The sequence below is a fragment of the Myotis myotis genome, unplaced genomic scaffold, assembly GCF_014108235.1.
Source record: "Myotis myotis isolate mMyoMyo1 unplaced genomic scaffold, mMyoMyo1.p scaffold_m19_p_9, whole genome shotgun sequence".
NCBI lineage: Eukaryota > Metazoa > Chordata > Mammalia > Chiroptera > Vespertilionidae > Myotis > Myotis myotis.
In genome coordinates this window covers 34,160,592-34,185,312 of record NW_023416401.1, presented here as the reverse complement: position 1 = coordinate 34,185,312, position 24,721 = coordinate 34,160,592, and the positions used below count along the sequence as shown (strand labels likewise).

The window sequence follows — 24,721 nt, the reverse complement described above, 5'->3', positions numbered from 1 at the left end:
TATGTGCCCTGACTGGGAATTGAACAGGCAACCTTTCAGTGCACAGGACAATGCTCAACCAACTGAGCCACTCCAGCTGGGCCCAAATTATTATTTTTATCAACCACTAGTTAGACACTTACACTTAATGGAATGATCTACCTCTTGAAGTGACATGTAATTCTTGGGAGTGATACTTAAATGGCGAAGGAGCTGATATTTATTGTTTGATACTGAGATAAATATTAATTTTCTCCATCATTTATGACCATAACCTTCTAGTTATCTGGTTCGAATGTATCTTATGAGTTAACAATTGCAAATACAATATGGTTTTAAACTGTGGTGTCTTTTTTATCCGAATACCTAAGTGATGTTTTTCTGGCTCTGAAGCACATGTATGCATTTAGATTTGCAGTACAATCAACTCTCTCCATTCCCTTCCACAGGCTAGTCAAGCAAGGAAGAGAAGCCAAGGTCACCGGTACTGATTTAACAATGCATTTTTCTATCAACAAACACTTCACCAGATAACTTAACAAATGCTCCCACTGTTCTTTATTCTCCCCTCCAGTTTGCTCCACATCAAGAGAACCCCCCACTTTCTGCCCAGGGCTTCCTCCCATCCAGGAGACCTTGAGTTCCTGGGAGGAGTGGGGGTAGAAGGGGTGGGGCAGTCTTGAGGGCACCCTGCTCGCTGTACTCAGGAGTCCATGCTCTGAATCCCTGAGAAAAGGAAGGCCAAATGTGGACATAAAAATCGTATCTCAGTTGTGCTAATCAGTATCAGGTAGTTCTTGCCCTAGAAAGGCTGTAAAGAATGTCCATATTCCCTTACCTGGCTGGTATTCTAAGTATGCTTTTTTAAATTAAAAATAAAAAATAAATTCCTTTGTCAGCATGGCTGTGTAAAAAAAGAACTTTAAATAATTAATTTCAAAAATATACCCTGGTTATATTTCCCTAGAATTAAATAAATCTTTCTTCTCAGATATACTAGTATTTGAATAAAAACTATTTACTAAAATTATTATTCCTTATATATATTACATTTACTCTTCATAGTTATTATTATTCCTGGTTGCATATGATCACATCTGCTAGAAGATGAAAGAAAGTTAGAAATATGTACTGGAGAAAACATGTTTTAAAAAGAATTCTTTTAAAAAGTCCCCTAGGTTGCTGAATCATTTCAAAGACAACCAAAATATTTCAATTAAAGGGAAACTATGTGAGCTTCAGCTAGGAGGAAGGATGGGAAATCAAAGGGTGAGAAAGGGCGCTGGGATCAAGAACCTACCAAGAACAAAAGTTTGATTTTACATGTAAAAATCAAAGGCAGAAGGAGGGCTGTTGCAGGACACACGTGACAAGTTTTACCATTACTTAGCTGTCACCTAATAAATTAGACGACACATTTTTGTTGAGAGACATTATTTACTTTAGTTACTAGTAGTATTGCTGGAATACTAATTTGTCTTTTCCCCCCAATCAGAGCACACAATGGAATCACTTTTCTATCCCTGTATTTAACTGGTAGCTAAAGGCTTTATAAGGCCAAACTCCATGGAGCATGAAATAAATTCCTTCTCATTCACCAGTAGCTAAAAAAAAAAAAAAAAAAAAAAAAAAAAAAAAAAAAAAAATCCTTTCTTCACAGCCTGAACACATTTGGTTTTCTTAAATATATTTCAGGACCACATTAATCTGCTAGAAATTCATTTATTACTGTTAGATGAAAAATTGCCACAAAGCTGACAAAAATGCTACTACACACAATTACCAAAGATTTCAGCTGAGAGACTTTGATAGTTGAATAATTCATTTTTAGAGGCTTCTGGGTTTTTCCCAGTAGAAAATCTCTTCACCACCTTAAAAGAGAGTATATATAATGCTGACTAGCCCTGAGGCTCAGGGCACCTTCTTTATCAATGTTTCTGAAATGATTCAGGGCCAATGGCTCAGGGCCTTCACGATGTATTTGTGTGCAAGAGAAGCGAAAGTTTTTTCTAATGAGTTTTTTTTTCTATTTTGGAAAAAAAAAAAAACAACGCAAGTTCTACAAAACGCTATTTGCCTAATCCATATCATTTGATGTTATGGGGTAAAAATGATTTGCAATTCTTAGTTAAAGGATGTGTGGTGATATTTCAGGTCATTTTTTCTCAGCATGAAATTAAAGATTATGAATATTTTATAAGACTGAATAATAAAAGTGGCTTCTGGTGTCAGGAGTTTTTTTTCTAAAAAACAGTCAAAGCTACTTGTTCAATCCATGAAGATATTTGAAAAAATAGGAATTTAAAGTTTCTGAATTGAGAAACTTGTGACTTTTAAAAAACATTCAAATTCTTTTCCCCCCCATAATTACAACTTTCACTTCCCTAATCTCACCCACATATCATTTAAATATCTATAAATTGATTAGGGAAGACTGCAATTACAAATAAACTATCCTGTTTCCAGAACTCTCTTTGAAATATGGTATCACCTTATTGAACAACAAGAGCAGGACCTCAAACAGCTACAAATGGCATTAGTTAGTGAGAAATCCTAGAAACATTTAATACTCTTCCAGAATATAACATCAAAGTATTCTAAAAATATAGTTTAGATATTCTAATGACATAAATTTTTAATAGTTAAGGTATTCTAATAATATTTCAGGTATTCTAATGACATAAATTTTTAAAGGATGCGTGAATTCACATTTAGTAACATATTCATATGTTGTAAAAAGCAGGTGAGAGCGTTGTATTAAGATCAATAAATTTTTTGCCCAGACGGTGTGACTCAGGGGTTGAGGGTCAACCTATAAACCAGGAGGTTATGATTCGATTCCGGGTCTGGGCACATGCCTGGGGTGCGGGCTCAATCCCCAGTAGGGGGTGTACAGGAGGCAGCTTATCGATGATATATCTCTCACCCTTCCTCTCTGAAATAAAAATACTTTAAAAACATGAACTCTTAAAAAAAAAGTTCAATACATTTTTAATGAGAGCTCTTAGGTGCAAAGCACTATGCCAGGCATCTCCCTGGGACACCAAGATGAAGAAGCTGTGCTATTCCTACCCCAAGACTCTTCTTACAAGCAGGAGGGAAAGACAGACATCTATAAATATATTCTGATAAGTATAATATTAAAAATGCAGCAATACTTAAAATAGATTCAAGGAGAGAATCTAGAATATGAAATTCAGTTGGGCATAACCCAGGCAGGAGTATGAGGGCATGTGCCCAGGCAAGAGCAGGTCTAAAATCCTTACATGGCTCCTCATTGCTCTCCAAATGGATTTCAGTTTCCTTCCTGTGCAGCTTTCATATATCCGTTCATTCCCTACTCATCCTTCAAGCTAAGCCCAGGTCTTCCCTGAACTCCAGGCTAATACAATGTTTTTCTTTTGTCCTGCCTTATATCATCAGCATGCCCTCTCCCTGCACTTACCATTTACACAGAGATCATTAACTTGCTGATCAGTCTCCCCCCAGTTCTTCTCTCCTCATTATCCTTCTCCAAAAAATATAAACAACTCTCTATTAACACCTGAGTTCCTTCAGGGCAGAATCCTGTTCTGTTTGCTCTAGGCCAGCCTCTGGCCCTGTGAATGTCCTATATCTGGGACCTGAATGAAAAAATGAGTAAATGAATGAAATGTTCTCTCACAGTCTTGGATTACCAGCAAGTGCACAAAGCAGGAGCCTAAATCTAGATTGTCATCCTGGTTCCACCACTAACCAACAATATGTCTGGCCAGTCAACCCTCAGAGCCTCTATTTCCTCAATTATTTTTTTAAATATATTTTATTGATTTTTTTACAGAGAGGAAGGGAGAGGGATAGAGAGTTAAAAACATCGATGAGAGAGAAACATCAATCAGCTGCCTCCTGCACACCTCCCACTGGGGATGTGCCCACAACCAACGTACATGCCCCTGACCGGAATCGAACCTGGGACCCTTCAGTACGCAGGCCGACGCTCCATCCACTGAGCCAAAATGGCCAGGACATATTTCCTCAAGTATTAAATGAGTGCCTCTATGAACCCATTTTTCCTCAGATACTATGATTCTAGAATTTTACTTCTCTCTCTCACTATTTGGAAAATAATTTAAGAATAGCTTTTTTTCCATTTTATGAAAGTACAGAATGGCAAAGAGAGTTAATCTTCTTGGATAAAATAACCAAATAGAAACATAAAGTAGCATTATTTTCTTTGCTTATTTGAAAGTCCCTCTTCAGGACATCCACCTGATTAGGAGCAGAAGAGAAACAACTGATGTTTCATACGACCTTGATCCTAAGCTGAAGGACCCTCAGAGGCTGGCTGTGCTTCCCATCTAAGCTTATGGCAATAGCCCTTTCTGGATTCTTGCTTACTCCTCAGTGATAAAACAAAACAAAACACAGTTAGCCCCAAATGGAGTTGCTCCTATTAAATCCCATGTCGCCAAACCAAAACTTAATTACAGTTTCTAGCTCTCCCAGAAATGGAATCCTAAACCGGTCATGCAGGAATTGCCTGATCAGCACTAGTCAGGTAATCTGCGGGTAGACCCTTGCCATCCTCTAAAAGGAAAGCAATCTTGCAATAACCAACCTGTCTTTTTGTCCAGTATAACTTCCTTGTTCCCGCTCTCTTTTGCCTATAAAAACCCTTTCATTTCATACAGCTCATCCAAGTTTATTTCTATTAGATTGAATGCTGCCTGATTCATGAATCACTGAATAAAACCAATAAGATCTTTAAAATTTTGAATTTTGTTTTTCAACACGTGTGTGTGTGTGTGTGTGTGTGTGTGTGATGGAATTCTTTCAAAACAGTTAAGTTCTATTTCCTATGGCATATTTAATATCTAACCTGTCCAGCCTTAAAATAGAAATGTCCATTATTCCAATCAGGTATTTTATATGAACTCTGTTAGAATCATTAGTGCCTATGGAACCAGGTGGTGTTGGGTAAGTAGTAGGAACAATGGCTTTTGAGTCAGACAGCCCCCTAGTTTGAATTCCAGGTCTACCACTTGCCAGCTAAAGGGCTTTACCTGTCACTCTCCTTGTTTATGCAATGAGCAACATAGTGCCTGGGGATTTTTGTGAGCATTAAATGAAATGATGTGGGTAAAAAGCTTAGTACAATATCTGAAGAGCTCAATAAAGAATTGCTATTATTATTTTCATATTATCAGTGGAGATCGCTAATACAAATTTTCTCAAATATAATTAGACTTTTATGGTTATATTTCATGTATTTGTGTCTCTGTCCTTGTAATTAAATTTTGGATGAAGTAGTTGGTTTGCATATAAGGGCCACCGAGTAAGAAAAGTATCTACCTTTAAATACAAGAAACACACTCAGCCGGTGATGTGCATCATGAGAGAGGCATGGAGGAGACAGAATGCAGGCTCCCCTCACGCTCACTCCGGGGACGAACCGCAAGAAGGCTGAGCAGAACTGCTAGACCTTCTCACATAAGTCACCCTTCCCAGCCTCATTCCCAGACGCTTTCTCTTTTTTTTAACTTATTACTCTGTCTATAGTTGCCTTTGAAACACTCTGTATGTTGTTGAATCCCTGTAAGTTAATTGCACATTTCTCAATCACAATCTTCTTTCATTGTTCTGCAAGCTGACAAATGAAGGCATCTCTGAGAAGGTGACATTGGAAGAGTTACCTCAAAAGTGACAAGGAGATAGCCATGCATGGGTAGCACTCTATTTTAATATATTTGAATTTCTTTATAATATATTTTTATGCATTTAAAAACATGCTGTGAATAGGTCTGTGAGCTTTGCCAAAGAGCACCAAAAGGTCAAGAACGCTGGTAGGGAAAGTGCTTTGGTTAACCGTTAAGGTTTCCTTTCTCCACCTCTTCTAGGAACTTAGTTCCAGGAGGTCCCTGGCCTTTGGATGCAGGTAGATTGTGAAGGTGATTGAGAGGGACTCAGGCCAATCTAAGAGTTCATGTCCTGCTCAGGTGAGCTCCCAAGTAACCTGACCAGGTGGGCCTGTAGCAGCAGCTGCCTCCAGCTCAGCAGAACTAAATGAAAAATGAGTCCTCCATATCACCCAGGTGGCCTGAACCAGAACTTTCATGATACCTTTAACCTCTCCCTCTCAGGAAACAAAATCACTATCATGAAATGTAAGTTATCATTTGGTTTCTTGCATTTGGCATTCGAACATATTTTAGGGACACATTCCCTCTAAATGCCGAGGATGGTGGGCACTTATAAAAGGAGAGAAGGGTACAGACAGGGGAGGGTTTAAATGGAAATTCCTTATAATAGTGCATCTCCAACCCCAATATATTCAGGAGTCCACTAACAAGCTGTAGCAAAATTTATCCTAACTCAAACTTTTTTTTTTACAGAAAACAATACAAATATAACTGTACATTTTGAAGTTGATGTATTTGAAACATAAGCATAAATAAAACTGTTTTCCTACTTTAGAGAGAGGGTGTATGGTGAAATGGTTGGACTGATAAGGGGATAGTAATATCAACCTCGAACAGATTTTTGTGGAGAGCGGCTACAGCGTTTGGACAGTTTCAAGCCTTGGACTAATGAGAGGGCACAATCCTCTCATGGCCACGTGCAAGTCCCAGCTTGGAGGGCAAAGCCCTCCCAGCACAATTATAGCCAAAGGCTATAATTGTAAGCTTGACCTTATGGTCCGAACCTGTAGCCCCACATAGCTAAGTGATATAGGCTGCGGGAGGTGCAGCAAGTAAACAAAGCTTGATCAGGTTCATATAATTGAGTAGATTTGAAACCCTCGAGAACATTGTAACCACGCCCTTACGTTGCCTCATGAAATCTGACTATAAAATATAGACTCAGCTTGCAGGCCCTGGCACTGTCTCTCCATCAGAGAGGGCAGCGTCCCACCTAGCGCCCAGCTTTCTTCTCTTGTCTGTCTTTCCTAATCTTCCACCGCTCCCTCTCAGACTCACCCAGGGCCGAGCCCAACGTGAGGCTGAGTTGGGGACTTGGGGCCGGCTAGGCACAGATTTTTGGCTTAGAATTGGCAGAAGTCAAGCTTGATCTGACATGGCAACTAATTTCACCTCATTATACACTCATTGTAATACATTAGCATACTAAACACACACCCTGAGCAACCATGATCTGAAAAGAAACCCATATAAGGACCCAAAATGGCCAAACAGAGCTCTTTGGAGAGGTCTCTACCCTTTTTCTCCCCCTCCCGTCAAAAAAGCCTGAATATTCCTCCCCCTTGTTGAATGCCCTGTCCTTTGATTAAATGGGCTTTAATAAAAGAAATAAATCCCAAGAAAGAGAGGCTGCTCTGTTGGTGGAATAGCCCACTCTGTCTCACTCCTTCACTAATAAATTCCCTTTCATTTTAAGCTCTATGCTGGCTCCTTTTGGAATTCTTTCCTGCACAAAGCCAAGAACCACAATGTGTCAGTGACCTTCGGGTCCCCAAACCCTGGGAACACCTGCATCACTTTTACTTCTGATTGATCAGCAATTGATAGCAACTTCTTACAACAAGTGGTTCCTTACTCCTCTGCTCCTTTCCCATGAGAAACCTAAGCCAAATACTTTGTCATAACAAGAGTACAATATTTAAAGAAATTCTATTTCATGTAACATAATAAATTAAAAACCATTTTAATCACTGCTAAATGAACTTGTTTTGTATATCAAATACCGGTATTCTCAGAGTGTTTAAATAACAAAACATCAAAGCTAATGTTGAAATACATGGAAGTCTTGCTTGTTCATTATGAAACAAACAGGGCTTTCATTGCCAGTGAGAATTATCCAAATGTTACCAGATAGTTATTTTATTTCTCAAATAAAGAAAAATCTAACACTTGGGAGGGTTTTAAGTGAGGGTAGCTTGAGTCTCCTGCAGACATGAGCTAGCTCTTCAGCCCTACAGAAGCACGAACTAGAGAAAGGCTGCTATCATCCCCTTCCTCCCACCCACCACAAAAGCAAGTACTCAGTTTCTGGACTAAACCAACTTAATCATTGACAGCTGTTAGTAAAAGAAAAGCCTTCTAGAGATTCCAAGGCCCTTTCCAGCACAGTGAGAAGGGGGTGGGGGGGAAGGGGGTCGAGGGGGAGAGAGAGGGAGAGTAAGAAAGACCCTCACACAAACAGTGAGGAAAAGTCAATCCAAATTCCTGAGAGTTTGACCTTTAACATGGTTGATTTTATTTTTCTCACATGGGAAAACGAAGAGAAGATTAATCTCCGAAAAACCAGAGGGGTTGGTGAGTGAAAGACCTTAGCAGGGCTTTGCTAGACTTCCATTTCCATAGCAATGGGCTCAAGATGTCCTTGACAAAGACAGAGTTTTCACTGTGAGATAAAGAAGCCTATGAGCCAGCAAGGCACAAGCATTGTCTGCAGAAAACAGGGCCTTATCAGCGTTCACCTACTCCTCCCACAAAGGCTTGTTTAATACTTGTATTCCATGACACTGCAGCTTTTAATTCAGCATAGAAGTTCTGTTGCAGAAAAAAATACAGTTCATTCATCATGAAATGTTCTCTTTTGTTGCCAAAAAATTTAAATTGTTATTGAAGAGTTATGATTTAAATAATTCTACCTGATCGAAATCATAACTGCACACAGACAAACCACAAACGCAGTTTAAAGTTTGCATGTATTTTTAAATGTTATATCCTTCCCAAGTCCCTACAGGAGTGAACTCCTCTTAAAGGAAAGTCCAAAAGCAAGGACAGCCTTGACACTGAATATCACCAGCCCTGTTGAGTTATGATGAAGTTTCATGACATTTTATCATGTATAACATTTGTACTGTTTATATCATAGTTGAAATACCTAAAAACATCAACTCAACATGTTCATCAGCCCAAAAACTTCCAAAGACCATCAATTTTTCCACACACAAAAAAAGGTCTCAGTTATTTCTTCACCTTTCCTCTGCCCCTCTGTGTTCTACTGTATAGATTGTACTTGCTTATGCTTTGAAACATTGGCATCCTCATTTAGGAATAGGCCCAGGGCTGCTTCATAAGTGTGTGTGACCAGTAGTCACCCTTGGTTTAATGCTCTGCTGAAACCATCTTGAAATTGTTCATAATTTAAACAAGGGGCCCCACATTTTCATTGTGCACCAGCTCTTCAAATTACGTGGCCGGCCCTGGAAGTGCCTAGTGGAAGCTTCAACTGAGGATGATCCTCACAGGTGTCTGAGAACCTCTGATAAAATCATTTCACATTCGAGATGGTGTCACTACCTCAACCTGAACTCCAGTACAATGACCCCGATCCACCAACTACAGCTTCTTTTATTCTACTGCATATCTAAAGGGACATTTTACAAACAACTAACTTATTTGAGCTATCTTTCACCTTGCAGACCAACAGTAGACAAATATATTTAAGAACTAAACACTTCCATCAAAAGTACAGAGTTAAATTATCCTATATAATAAAAGAGAAACATGTAAATTGACCGTCCCTTTGCTACGCTCACCAGCCAATCAGGGTGAATACGCAAATTAACCTGACAAAGATGGTGGGTTAATTTGCATACACAGATGCTGGGCGGAGAGCAGAAGTGGGAGAGCCAGCAGCTTGGGGGACATGGCTCCCTCGGTCACCGGGTAGAGAGCAGAGCAGGAGAGCCGAGGTTTGGGGGGCCATGGCTCCCTCGGTCACTCTCAGCACAGGGAGCACCAGGAATTCTGGGAATAGTAGTTCTGATGGCAGCCCTAGGATCAGAAGTGGAAGCCCAGAGCGTGGGGAGAACCAGGAATGCTGGGAATCATAGTTCTGGTGGCAGATGGATCTCCTAGACCAGTGGTTCTCAACCTTCCTAATGCCTTGACCCTTTAATACAGTTCCTCATGTTGTGGTGACTCCCAATTTCTTTGTTACAAATTGAACATAATTAAAGCATAGTGATTAATCACAAAAACAATATGTAATTATATATGTGCTTTCCGATGGTCTTAGGTGATCCTTTTGAAAGGGTCATTCGACCCCCAAAGGGGTCGCGACCCACAGGTTGAGAACCGCTGTCCTAGACACTAGAGCAAAGTGAGCCTGGAGCAAGTTACTGTTGCAGTGGGGGATGGAGGGAAAGCAAAGATGAGAGACATAAGTAAAATCAGAGTGTCTAGGAAAAATTAAAGGGAAGATATCCTAAACTTCCAGGAAATCTCCACCAATGAAGCAAAGGAAAAAAAAATGCCTCTATTATTCTGTGAGCAACAAACCAAACTGGGTTGGGGGGTCTCAGACAATTCATTCATATGACTGCAAAGATAGAAACTCCTGGATTGGAGAGGGCTCCCCTGAGGCCTCCCAGATTGGAGAGGGTACAGGTCAGGCTGAGGGACCCCTCCAACCCCCACCCCTGTGCACGAATCTTCATGCACCGGGCCCCTAGTCTTGGTATAATTCTCACTGGGGTAAATAATACTGTATAAATAATATTGAATTCCAGTACCCTTGGTGTTTGTTTTCTAAAATTTGGCTTCCTCTTTATAGAGATACATATGTTAAATATAATAGTTTTCCCATTGTTTAAAAAAAGCTGTTACTATGTCAAGGACATTTATAAGACTTGTATTCACTGTCTCCAGCTCCTTGCCTCACATTTACTCTTCCCTCAATTCTGGTTGGAATTCTGTTCCTTTAAGTCAATAAATTGCCCTTTTCAAGGCCTCCATTAACTTCCATTTTGTCAAACCCAACATTCAGTTTACTTTCAGTTTACTTGACCTCACTGTAGCTTTTGTCAAAAATGACCTTTCTCTCTTTCTTAAACACTATCTTCTTTTGGCCTCCATCACACTACAGACCCCCAGGTTTTCCTTCTGTCACACAACTCGTGAGTCTCGGCTAATTCTGTGATAGGCAATTAGACAGACATAGCAGAGCAGAGATGATGGGCCAGGTACAGAAGGTCACAGGGCAGAAAGCCCTGGATACCTAGCAAGGGGCAAAACTGAGAAAACAAGGACCTGGCCCCAAGGTAACCTTTCCTTCCCTAACATATCAATGATCATGCAGTTTGGACCCCCTGATCTTCATATCACTGGTCATGCACTTTAGACCCTGTGACCTTTCCTCCCTAGAGATAACCTAGGCCTCCATTCTAGTTAAGCTTCAGACCCAGAAAAGCAGCAAACCCAGGTGGGTGATGCCAGAACCAGCTGTAATGACTAATTACCACTGCCCTGATGCTGACCAATCAGCAGAGACCAGGACCCTGAAAGAGCAGATCTGAAAAGCTGATGAATAATCTATTGAAATCTTTCTCTGGGACCTCCCCTAAGATTCCCACCTGCAAGAGAAAAACAAAAACCCTCTGGATGAAGGACCCAGTAGGCACTGAACCATTCCCTTCCCCCTTTCATTCCCCCACAGGTGGGCATCTCCTAAATTCACAGGGTCCCAGGAGACTTGTAACCAGGGGAGCAATGGGCAGTGGCAGCTCGTTCTGGGCTCACCCCCTGAACCTGTCTCCAAGGCCCCTTTTTCTCTGACTTCCCAGTGAGCCAAAGCAGCCCAGCCTAGGGTTTCCTGTTGCTTCTCTATGCTAAGCCCTTCCTTGTTTCACGGTCCTGAGGGTGCTTTTTCTATGGCCAATAAAAACTCATACTTGCTTTGCTGCATTTTGTCTCTTGACTGAAATCTTTCCTTCAAGAAGACAAGAGCTGAGGTCTCGTCGTCTCACCGGTAACAGCCACCCTAGAGGTCTCCACCTGAACTGATTTTCTTGGAAAGGAAATCACTCCCCAAACAGGTGCATCCTCGTGGGGAAAGTGGAAAGAAGAGTGCTTTCCCAAAAAGATATCTCTCCAAACAAGAGAAGCAACATAACATATATTGGGTTGAGGGCAGACACTTGGGTTTCCCACCCCATGTGCCCAACACTTCCTTCTTTAATAATAATGTTGTTTAATATTAGTAACCCTAATTTAGGTAACGATGTAAAAAGACATCCTGTGTGTGGTTTGTGGAGTTAGTGGAATCTCAACAGTGGCCAAAGTAAAACGAGCACAAGTGGAATAAGGATATATGCAAGACCTTCTACTCCCCCCCCCAAACCCTCCTGCAAGCACAGCATAGTCTTGGCAAAGGTAGAAAAGACATTACAGTTCCTGGTGACAGAGATACACAATATGAGGACATGTTATGAAAAATATCAACATGATCTAAGGTTGAATTAATAACGCCATACTATTAAAGACAGAGGAAGATGACCCTTAGCAGTCACAAATGTAATAACTATGACCTAACTATGCACATATATTAGAATGTCATTCTATACACAAGCTTGCAAAGAGGAAGTACTTCTCAAATTTTATATACAGAAGTCACCTGGAGATCTCATTAAAATGCAGGTCTGGGGGAGGAGGGCTGAGATGCTTCATGGCTGAGCATCTTCCTGGGGTGGCTGCTTGAAGTCCAAGAGATTAAATGATTTCTTGGCTTTTTTTCCAGTTCTAACACTCTAGAGTTGGCCAATTCAGCCAAAACTTAGCACAAAGATCATCAGACTGGTTAGTGAGGTCATGCTTACTCCAGCAACTTTCTGTCACTATTTAACCAGAACTCCAGACTTCCCATCCTGCACTCAGTTCTTGGAGAGCTTTGACAACTATTTTTAGAGGGAATGAGGTGCTTCAGTTAAAACAAAGGTTTGGCTTACTGTAAGGAGGAAAGAACCTTCAATGGCTCCAAAATTAAAGACACAACATACAAACAAGGTCAACTGAGCATCCAATAGGAAAATCTATTAAAGCCAACCAGTGCATTGATTTTTCAGCCCTGTTCCCCTTAAATGATGCTGCCACTGGCCTGGTTCGTTCATATTGAAAACAATGCTTTTGAAGACGTGGTGAAATGGTTATAACATAATGTTAAAATTTAAACGGAGGGCATTTACGTAGCACTAGCTAATTTCTGACAGAGGGCCACCCATTTAAGCCCCAGTCCTGCTGGTTCATGGAATTTTGACCAGTCTGATGTGGCAGAGGATGAGGCTCCTCCAAGTGTCTATTCACAGAGGGCCTGCAGGGATGGCTTTGCACAAGGTGGGGAGAGGTTGGTCTGAGAGGACAGCAGGACATCTGTTCCCTGGATGCCTCAGGACCTTGCATTTGAGCTTCCAGATTCTAGGTCTAGGTGACAGATGGAGAGAGAGGCGTTTTCAAGAGAGCCTCTGAGAGCAAAAGCAGGGCCATTCATAGAAGGTGGGGCTATCTCCCCATTCTGATGAAGAAAACAGCTGATAGAGATGAGGAGGGTCAAGGAAACACCACTCATCACCACAGCAGTACCCTTCAGACTCTCTCTCTCTCTCTCTCTCGCTCTCTCTCTCTCCTCTTCTTTCCTTTCTTTATCTCATTAAAATAAGAGTTTTAATATTACTTCCCTTTTATTTTCTAAGTTCTTCCTTATAACATATTTTTATTATGATACCAGGTATATTGGCAGAGAACATGCACTTTATTTCCACATGTTAGTAATAAAGAAATCAGAACCCAGGCCAGACCGCAATAATAGGTTGCTCTCAAATAAACCACATTTATATACATCTTCTGTAACATATTTTCTTTGAGAAAAAGACACTAAAAAACCAAATGTCCTTCCTTTACTACACACTCCACTGGGGTTCACATACAGGTTTCCCATTTTGAGAAAACTGCAAATCTCTGATATGTTGTCGAACAGTGAGGTCTTTCAGTTTAAATTCTAAGTTGCACCTTCCATACTTACCGTGTTTCTTCCTTCTCAGTTAGTGCCTCAGCACCGACCCCTACCTGCTGTTTTCTCCAGACACATGGCTTTCACCCTGAAAAAGCTGGCAAGTTTAGGGGCCTACTTTGTGTATAGCAGAATGTCAGCCCTTCTTGGGACTGCACTCCCAAACTTCCAATACAGCACTTGTTTGGATGCAGGGACTTCAAATCCTCCAGAGTTCTTCACTACAGTGTGATGACAATTACTCACTGAGGACATAAACAGCTTTGACTCAAGATGAACATCCATTTACACATAAACAGTAACTAGTACAGTATCTGAAATTAAAAGACTTCAATATAAAGACTGGTATCACCCGTGTGTGTGTGTGTGTGTGTGTGTGTGTGTGTGTGTTACTCATGTTAAACTACCCATAAGCAACTAGCATTAAAATAGATGCTGCACCTTCCAAAGGTAGTCAGCTGTATTCCAGTCAGGAAGACTGCCATAGTCCAGATGCACCCACAACTATGTTCTGTTATTTGTCTCCATAAACATTAGGACTTTATTACTTAGCAAGTGGAATATCAGAAATGGATTATTAGTAAAATTGGTGAATTGTTAATGACATGATGAATAATAAAAGTGGATTCTCATTAGAGAAATTCAAGTAGTCAAGATATCTATATACATTAAAATATTTCAGAGGGACTTCTGGCAATGGCAGGATAAAGAGGTTGAAAACCCTCCCCCAATATGAATAATTATATAACTAAACAAAATTTTCAAAAACAACCATTTCAGCCCTCGCTGGTTTGGCTCAGTGAATAGAGCATCAACCTGTGGACTGAAGGGTCCCGGGTTCAATTCTGGTGAAGGGCACATGCCCAGGCTGTGAGCTCAATCCCCAGTGGGGGGCATGCAGGAGGCAGCCGATCAATAACTGTCTCTCATCATTGATGTTCCTCTCTCTCTCTCTCTCTCTCTCTCTCTCTCTCTCTCTCTCCCTCTCCCTCTCTCTCTCCTGCTCCCTTCCTCTCTGAAATCAATAAAAATATATATTTTTAAAAAAAAAACAACCACCACCATTTCAGGACTCTAAATCAAGTGAAAACTAACGATAAATCAGGAAACTTTTCTCTATGAAAATCTGCCAGGGTTTCAGATACAACCAGTAGAAGAGATCAGCCCTCTGCCCAGGGCTGTCCATGTTCACCAAGCTCATCAGCGTTATTACCAGGGCGAGGCCAATGTGAAACCAGCAATTTCTCTGCTGGAGACCCAAAAGCTGACTTGATCTGTAGCAGAGAGTGGAAACACATGGCCAGCCATGTTGTTGTAAAAGTCATAAACTTAGTAGAAAATGAATGGGGAAAGCTCCCAGCTCCAGGAGCTTGAGGTTGAAGCCCCAACAGAAGCAAGCTACAGACAGCTGGGCCAGCCACACACTTCACAGGAAGATCCTGGAAACAGGAATTCCAAAGAAGGGCTAGATCCACTCTCCATGCATTCCAGGGTTTTTACTGAAAAAGAAGAAAATACTTAAGAAAAAATTTAACAAAATAAATTCAAGACCAATATACTGAAAACTATAAAACATTTCTGAGAGAAATTAAAGAATATGAAGAGATGTTTCTTATTCATAGGTAGGGACACTCAACATTGTTAGGCAGCAATTCTCCCAAAACTAATCTAAGGATTCAATCTAATTCCTATCAAAATCCCAGTTGGCTTTTTTTGTAGAAACTGGCAAGCTGACACTAATAAAAATGCAAAGGACCGACAGCTGTCAAGTTAATTTAGAAAAGTTCCACAACACTGAATGGCTTATATTACCTATTTCAACACTTCTGTAAAAAGCCAAATGAACCCAGACAGTGGGGCATTAGCATAAGAACAACATATGGATCAATGAAACAAAACAGAGAATCCAGAAATATGCACTTACATGTATGGCCAACTGGTGTTTGACAAAATGCCTAGGCAATTTTGTCTAGTTTGATTACTGGGATTCTTCCTTGTTCTCCATCCTCAATTACTATCTGGGTGTCCCACTAAGGTCCCTCAGGCTTCTGGAGCTGGAACCCTGTCTTTTCCCTACCCACACTCCCCAGATTATCACTCTGCTTAGTGACTTCCCTAATCCCACTGCCTGTCCCTCTGGATCTCAAAATAATGACCACTGGATTCACCTGGGCATGGATGTTATTAAAATCCGATGTGCAGCCCAGAGAGCGACCTTCCTATTAACTGTGCTTGCTCTCCTAGAGCACACCGAAGAGCTAGTTACGTCGGTGAGCTCTGAGTTCATGAGAGAAAGGGAGCAAACAAAATATAGATGGCAACTTCCACCACTGTGACTTTAATCCAACTACTCCTTCTTTGACTATTTCTTATGGAGAACATTTTTTCAATATATGCACTGTTGGGCCTTAGTTGGTTTGGCTCAGTGGATAGAGCGTCCACCCATGATAGGAGGTAGCCGATCGATAATTCTCTCTCATCAATTGATGTTTCTATCTCTCTCCCTCTTCCTTCCTCTCTGAAATCAATAAAAATATATTTTAAAAAACATATATGCACTTTTGGTTCTGTGAACTTCAAAAGCAAGTCCACCAAGAATGTCAACAACTTCCCCAGAATCACAGTGAGGATGGCGGCTGAATGTACATCCCTGACTCAGTGTCCCAATATTTGTTCACTGAATGAAGGAATGAGTGAATAAATGAATGAGCAAACACAGGAAAAATAATTAGAAAAACTGAATAGAAATGACAATTGCACAAGAAAATATTTCCTACCCCAAGAAGGTATGAAATATTTAAAATGCCAGCTCCCTTAAAGAAAAGCAATGCGAGGGGAGTTTAGATTTTACAAAGGTATTGTTTGGGTGAAGAGGTCAGAGGTACAAACTTCCAGTTATAAAATAAGTAAGTCTGGGAGGTGCACTATACAGTGGTGACTATAGTTAATACTGTATTTCATATGTGAAAGTTGCTAAGAGAGATATTAAAAGTCTTCATTGCAAGGAAAAAGGTTTGCAACTGTATGTTGATGAATATTAACTAGACTTATTATATGATCATTTCCCAATATAAACATATATCTAATCATAATGTTGTCTACCTGAAACTAATATAATGTTATATGTCAATATACCTCAATTTAAAAAAAAAAAAAAAAAAGGAAGAAATGCCAGAATTAGAAAGTCAGAATAAAGGAGTTGAAAGTGGAAATTTTGATGGGTGGGGAAAGAGTACTAGCCCACCACAGGGTACAGCTACAGGGACAGAAAGTAAGCCAAGTAGCAAAGACAGGTCTGGAAACAACTATGTAAACTAGAAACCCAAAGGGCCTACTTGAAATTACAAAGGTCTTTGTGCCTCTGGATACCAAAATTTGAATATGGCTTTTTGAAACAGAGTCCAGATCCCTCCTAGACCTGCCGAATGGTAATCTCTTGGGTAGTATGAAGCCTAGGAGGCTGGAGGACCTCATGGCCAGAAGGGGCCAGGACTTAGAGCTGGGAGTGCAATCCAGGGACTAGTTAGACAAAGGTTGTATGGCTGTTAAAGCAGCCCGGCCACTTCTGCAGTGTCAGAGGGTGTTACTGCCCTCCCCCTCCCAATGGGTTAGGCCTTAGTTTTAGAACCCTGTGCCCTCAAGTTATTTGTGTATTGAAAGAAATGTGCTGAGAACGAAGGTTTTGATCTTTGAAGGAATAGTGCCCCTTCTTTTTGGCTTTGATTGATGGCATTCAGGGCAAGCCATCTAAAAGAGGACCTGATGGCAACTCTGGTTGGGTGGGAAGTCTGACTTACAAGGTACAGTGCAAATTCAGAAACAGGGCAGTCGATAGAGGCCATAACACCAAGGCTGTCCTAGGGCCTAAGTTGCAGGCTGTGTATGGGTGGTCCCGCGAGGTGCTAGGTAAGGAATGAGGGTGCGATTCAGGAGAGGGAATAACGGGAGCATAGCGTGCAGCTGAAAGTCAATACCCACTTGCAGTTAGAGAGGAAGGAGATTTTCAGGATAGAAAGGGAGGATAGGGCTAGTTGCCTGTGAATTAATTTGGAGGGATTACAGAAGGCAGTGGCCTATGGGCAGGAGCAGGAATGGATGAAGCAGAGGGGTGCATGATGAAGGCAGTGCTGTAGCAACATTAGCCTAACGCATGTGAGACCAGATCAAGGGAAAGCCAGCATTATTCAAAGTAGCTCATGGTAATAAGTTAGACAGCTGGTGATCATTTGCAGTGGTAACAGGAAAAGACAAAAATAAATCAAGGAGTTTTTTAAAGGAAGAACTAAAATTCAGAGAGACAATCTGGATAAGGAGATTTTTTTAAAAAAGAAGAAGAATAGTAAGATGAAGCCACCACGGTAACCGAAAGAATGTCACGGACTGGGAGAAGCAGAGAGGGAGTCATTGAGGCAGGAAAGAATTACTGTGCTGGGACTGCGACAACAAATAATCACTTTCTGAAAGTAAAATTCTGTCATTACAAAAATGTTGGAAGGCATTTAAATGTGTTGCAGTGTGAGGTATGTTTTTTCAAATCTAAATATTCTCTTTTAACTAAAAATGATCTACTAAACTTAAGCATCTTCTTTATTGTTGTAGAGAATGTCCTGGGATTATGGCAGGAAATTGTGGAGCAATGGAACAAAATGCAAGAAATTCTTTAGGGAATGGGAGAAGATGGCACTTTCCATAAATACTGAGTTATCTAAATTTGACATTCCCACCAGCAATACAGGAGGTTGTCTGGCACAAGAATTCAAGTCATACTGCCTGCTGGGCCAACAGATCAGGCTTCAAGATAACTTCAGGAATGAAAAGATCCAAACTTCAAATGGTGGATTCAGAAAAGAAAAAATAATGTGCATCACGCTGAAATCAGAACCTTATGTAAGTCTATGGTGTTTCTGGATTAACAGTCTGAGATAAACGCTTACCTAGGCAAGAATGTTATCCACCAAGCTGATGTGGAATCTCACTGTCTCCATTGTCTGTCTCCTGCCCCCAAGCAAGACACAAAATCACTGGGAACAAGTTAACGCAAAGAAAGCTCCCCTGATCCAAACTTGAGAAAACAAAGACCCAAATAGAAGGGCTCTGTGTTATTAAGTGGTTACTCTGGGCAGGGACTGTCACCCTCCACAAAAGGACATGAAAATGCAGCGAACCCAGCTACAGTGTGGTGTTGCATGCTGAAATAGTTCCCTGGGACGCATGTTCCAAGTTCATGACCTTAACTAAATTACTTCTATAAAAGATTGTTTTCTCCTCATTAATTTTGAAATGCATTTATTTAATCAATTGTCCATAGATACATATTAGTATTTTAGAAATAAAACAAATAAAAGAATTATTTGCAAACATAAAAAGCTACATATATCTTTCATAGGAGACCACAGTTCTCTTGTTCATCCAAATACTTCTGAGGAATGTAACTAAAAATTTCACCTAAGATCTATCATCAAGCGTTCTCTCTAGTTGTCTTCAGTTAATTTTTGTATTCAAAGTACAGGCTTAACTTTACTCACTGGGAATTACTTTTAAAAAATAAGTTTTCTCACCGGGCTGGTGTGGCTTCATGGCTGAAGCTCAACCTATGAACCAGGAGGTCACAGTTTGATTCCTGGTCAGAGCACATGCCCAAGTTGCGAGCTCAATTCCCTGTAGGGGGCATGCAGGAGGCAGCTGATCAATGATTCATTCTCTCTCATCATTGATGTTTCTATCTCTCTCCCTCTCCTTTCTTCTCGGAAATCAATTTTTTAAAAAATTTAATTAAGTTTCTCCGTGTCTGCCATAGGTGTTCCAATCATGAGTTATACTTATTGATGAAGTAAATAACACTGCTAAACTTCTAAAAGAATTATCCTCAAATTTGACTTCTCTACACCATAAATCTCCTAAGATATAGTTTTAAAAATTATTTACTGTTTAAGGAATAGCTTATTACTACTATTGTAAACAATACTTTTAGTTTAGAAGGAGCACAATGTTGCGAAGTCAACTGATGATCTAGTTTTTAAATTCCAAAAGATCTAGGCAACATGGGTCTAATGCTTTCTGTGAAAGACTATCTTGGAAGGAACAAGTTGGAAGGTGGAAATTTTATAAGTATGTACATCCATTAAGTGACATATTACTATCCTGCAATAGTGACATCGAAGGAGTAGAATGGCAGAGGGTAGTGGAGAGAGGAATATCGTTCCATATTTTATCAGGAAACAACCGGTACCTCCCTTATACTATTAAGGAAGAAGTAGGTTACATAAGTAGCTTGCTTTTGAGTTACATGAAGAAATGTCTATGGAAGGATACTCAAGAAAACAAAAGAAAATGATAAAGTCAAGACTTAACTTTTTTCTCTACAGCCTTTAGTACCTTTTGAGTTTTCTACCATGGGCATGGATTACCTATTCAAAAATATTTTTAAGTGACTTGATTCATAAGTACAGATCTTAATTTCAATTTGACTCAGTAAAGGTAGGTCGCTGTTAATGTTCAGGAACATTGCAAAGCAATGAATACACAGATGTAATTAAAACAATCCCTTCCCTCAAGAAGCCTAAGCCAGAGTGAGGCACAGTGGCCAGCCGACTGTTGACACCACCATGGAAACAGCGAGTATGACAGCAGTGCTAGGAGGAGAGCATTGGAAGAGCATCCTGGGACTGGGAACGTTTTCCAGGGGGTTAGGACCCACACAGGGCACTTGTCCTGCACATAACAGCCCATGTGCCGGCAAACACTGGGGAGTTATGAATAGGTGCAGGTGTGCCCAAGATTACACCTGTCAGCTCTGGGACAAAAGGTGTGCTGGAGCCTCAGCCTCCTCGGTTTATCCCCAATGTGACCTGCCCCAGAGTCATTCTGTATGTGCATGACATGAAGTGAAGGGTTTAGGAGGTGTTGGTCCAACAAAGGGTGGTGATGTTCCTAGAAAAATCAGCGGTGGCAGTACTGACAAAGAAGGGAGGCCTGGTGGGAGAATCATCACAATATTTCCTGGGAAAAACAAACAACTGCCGAGCCTAATCAGCAGTGGGGGCAGAAGATGGGAGACAGATTGCAGATTTTCATTTGGTTAAATCAACAAATCTTAATGCGGGCAGTGACAGAGGGAGGGGATCCAGGAGGGTGAGCATGCAGGACAGGCGGACAGTAAGAGCCACCATCATGGATTGCATGCCTGTGACACGAGGACATGCCCAACACTGTAACTGTTTTCATGTGATATTTAATCACATTAATCCCATCCTTTATAAACAGGAAGACAGATGTTAAGAATTCAGATATGGCCCAGCGTGGCTTAGTAGTTGAGCACTGAGCTATGAACCAGTTTGATCGCAGTTTGATTCCCGGTCAGGGCACTGACAGATTCCCAGTGTGAGGTGTACAGGAGGCAGCCAATTAATGTTTCTCTCTCATCATTGATGTTTCTATCTCTCTCCCTCTCCCTTCCTCTCTGAACTCAATAAAAATATATTTTTTAAAAAGAATTCAGATATGTAAAGAAACTTTACCAATGTCATGGCTCATCAAAGTGGCAAGTCTGGTATTTGAGCCCAAGACTTTGATTCCTAATCCAGACTCCAAGTTTCTAAACAATGATATACACCAGAGAATATAGCTTGGAAGAAGGCCTCTCCAATAAGTCTGTGCAAAATAGTAATACTGTAGTGATGCTTGCAGCTAATAATTACTGAGGGCTAACCCTATACTAAGCCCTGTTCTACGCACTTTTATTGCATTGTTTGTAGTTCATCATTAACAGCATCTTCCAGGGAGACACCATTATTATTCCCATTTTACAGATGACAAAAACTAAAGCACAGAGAAGCTAAGTAATTTGCCCAGTTTCCCACTAGTAAGGCTAGAGAATACAACACATAAAGATTTATCTTGTCATTTTCCTATAGAAATTTCCTGTAGATAATAATGAACACCCATAGGGCTTTATGAATAAACTATTATAAAATGGTAGCGTGTTTCAAGGATGATTCCCTTGAAATAAGTGGTCTTATATACATTTTATAATAGTGGCTTTTAAAGCAGTACAATTCTAAGAGGGGCAGAATAAGACAGAACAGTGTATATGTTTACTCCATATCCTTGTCACATGTGAATTCTCCATCATGCTAGATTAACTACAGATGTAGGCTTTATATTTAATGTCTGAAAAAGAGAGAGGAAAAATGGAGTGGGCCAAAGTCCAGGAGATGTAGGAGGTGGGCAGTAATGTTTTTATTACACATACCTATGTTTCCAACTGCTAAAATCAATATTTTATATTGGCCCTTACTTGGGGAATACAACTAAAAAAAGGAAAATGCACTTTTTGAAATCCATTCAGGCACACACAGTTTACTACTGAATACATACATGCTAAATATGAATACTATGTCATTTATGAGAATGAAGTAAATTTTCTTTCATTCACAGAATAGACATTTTTTTCTGTATACTTGGAATTGTCTATTTGTTACTTAGAAGGGGAAAGGGCAGTTTAAAACAGAAGAGTTGATGAGCCAACCTGTGAAACAACTATAATTATACGTAACTGTGAGCTGTGGATTTAACATAACATTATTTGTAGAAACACACCACTTCTTATACGTATATAGAGCTTACTTTAAGCCAGTTACATTTCAAAGGAAATTAAGTCATTGGGTCACATACTGTGAGTCATAAAGTAATCTGGAGAAACTGCAGAAAGAATAGAGGGTTACTGAGCATGTAAATGCTATTAGATAATCATTGCTTTCAAAAACATAAGCTACGTCAGAGATGATACAGATCAGTATTATTTTATTATGACCATGTTATATAATTTCACTAATTCATGCTATCTACATGGGACACAGATTATTCTTATTTTTTTAATCAGAACTCTCTCAAAGATGCCTGTTAGGAAGGATGATGGCTGATGGGGTGGGGACTGAAGGCGGTGTGCCAGATTCAAAGGCTCCAGCTGTGGGTGGGTTTCCACAGCATCTTAAAGCAGGAAAGCCCCAGGTGGCCCACTTTCTCCAAACACCATTCATAATCGCCCTGGAGGGGCACAGAAAACATGAAGGGCATCTCCTCCTCCGTCCAGGACTTTCAATTTCTCATAACAATAAAGCTGAGACAAGCTGCTCGCTCTCCACCCTGTGGGAAACTGGGACTCGTACACTTTCTGCAACTTGAGGGAAAAGAGTTCAGCTCCCAGCTCCAAGCCTTCTCTCTCCTAGGCCCCCTCTTTTCTTTCAAGGATAACTATGCAAATTCCCCTCTCTCCTGGCCCTAGCTGGGCGCAGGGCTGAGCTATTCAGAGCTGTGTTTCCAGCTCCGGTCCAATGCTTTCATCATGAATGCTTGAATGAATGAGATGGTCTTGTTTCTGCAGACTGACTAACTCAGCACAATGCCCAAACACATTTTTCCCACGACAGTATTTCGCATGCCACCTACCTATTTTTGACACGTGCTTTTTTCTTAGAATGCATTTAATAAAAGATGTATTTGTACGCACATGCCCATGGCCATGTGTTGCATCCATTAAGATGTTTTCAATATCTTGTGACCGCTTAGCCAACAAGCGAGCAACGCTGGGAAAACTTAACCCTATGGGCAGAGTGAGCAATGGGGTTGGGTTGTCCGTACACCGAAAAGAGGGTTTCTTTTTCTCTCTTGGCATTGACAGAAACTATGAATATTCGCTTCGGGTTTCTGTTCTTCCCAAACGTTGCCACCAGAGCCACTGTACCCGAGCAGGCGAGTCCTCCCTTCGCCAATGGCTCTCTCCAGGGTGACCAAGGTCTGAACCAGAGCCGGGAGCCAGCGGGCTCGGCCCCCTGAAGACGCCAGGCACAAAGAGCGCGGTTGGGGGCGCCATCTGGGCCCCAGACGCCGTCTGCGGTGCGGACCGGCCCCCCCGCTCGGGACCGCTGGCTAGGGGCGAGAAGCTCGCCGCGTCTCTCTCCACCTGGGCCGCCAGTGGCCGGAGGAGCCTGCCCTTCCCGGCCGCGCACGATGGGGCTTTCTAACGCAGGACAGTGGGGGAGACCCGGGAGAACGCCTTTCCATTCATTCCCCGCGCCCCGCACTCCGCCAGCCGCCCACCCCGCGCGCCGGAGCGCCAGAGCCCGAGACCCACGCGGGGCGGCGCTCCCCGCGCCCCCCGACCCCCCGCATGGCGCTTCTCAACAGCGGTCTGGTATCGCAGAAGTCAGTGAGCGGCCCCCAGAGCCCGACAAGTTTTCAGCCGAAGGTCGGAGGAGGGGGCTGCTACCGTCAGGGGTGGCGCCCCGGTCCCCTCGCCCCCGGCCGGGGAGACGCTCGCGGGGAAACCCACGTGTCCGGTCCTCCAGTCGGAGGGGAACGAGGATGCGAGCACCGACCTTGGAAGACACAAAGCGCAGGGCTTTGTCCCGCAACCACCCCCCGGCTGGGGGCCGGCCCGGCTCACCTCTCTGCTGGCACCGCGCCGTGACCCAGAGCGCCGAGGCCAGGAGCGCGACCCCCGCGCCGCCCGCGCGCATCTCGCCGCCGCCGCTCGGGGCCGGGGACAGAAAGCCGGGACCACGCGCGGGGACTCGGGGCAGAGCGCGAGGCTGCGCTTCTCCGCGGGGCACCCGGCCCTGCGACACACCCCCGCCGACCTCCGCCACGCCCGCCCCTCCCGCCCCGGCCCGGCTGCGGAGACCCCTCCCCCAGCGAGGCCGGTGCTCAGCCGCGGGACCCGCCGGACCGCTGCCCCCCGCCCTGCGGTGTGCACAGTCCCCCGGCTCCGGATGGCGTGGGGGCTGCCCTGCGGCCGCCGCCGGGTCAGAATTGGGAGGGCGGGCGGAGAAAGTGGCTAGGAAGCGGGGGAAACTGCTGGAGTTGGTCCGGAGGGGTGCTTTCCGAGAACATATTTGCCCTGTTGACCCAGCCCTACGGTGGCTCTGCAGCCACCAACCCCCCGCCACTCCCGGCGGGCTCCGGACCCCGAGCCGCTGGACCCGCGCCGCAGCTCCCACCAGCCCGCACCTTC

The 24,721-nt window shown here is 42.3% G+C and overlaps 1 protein-coding gene across 1 annotated transcript in view; it reads right to left on the bottom strand.

The window, feature by feature from the left end:
• LAMA1 (laminin subunit alpha 1) overlaps positions 1 to 24,227 on the bottom strand; it is a 160,732-nt gene extending 136,505 nt beyond the window's left edge. Inside the window, exon 1 of the mRNA XM_036322699.1 lies at positions 24,041 to 24,227. Coding sequence (XP_036178592.1) covers positions 24,041 to 24,227 — 187 coding nt within the window. The remainder of the gene's footprint in view (positions 1 to 24,040) is intronic.
• Positions 24,228 to 24,721: the final 494 nt, after the last annotated feature.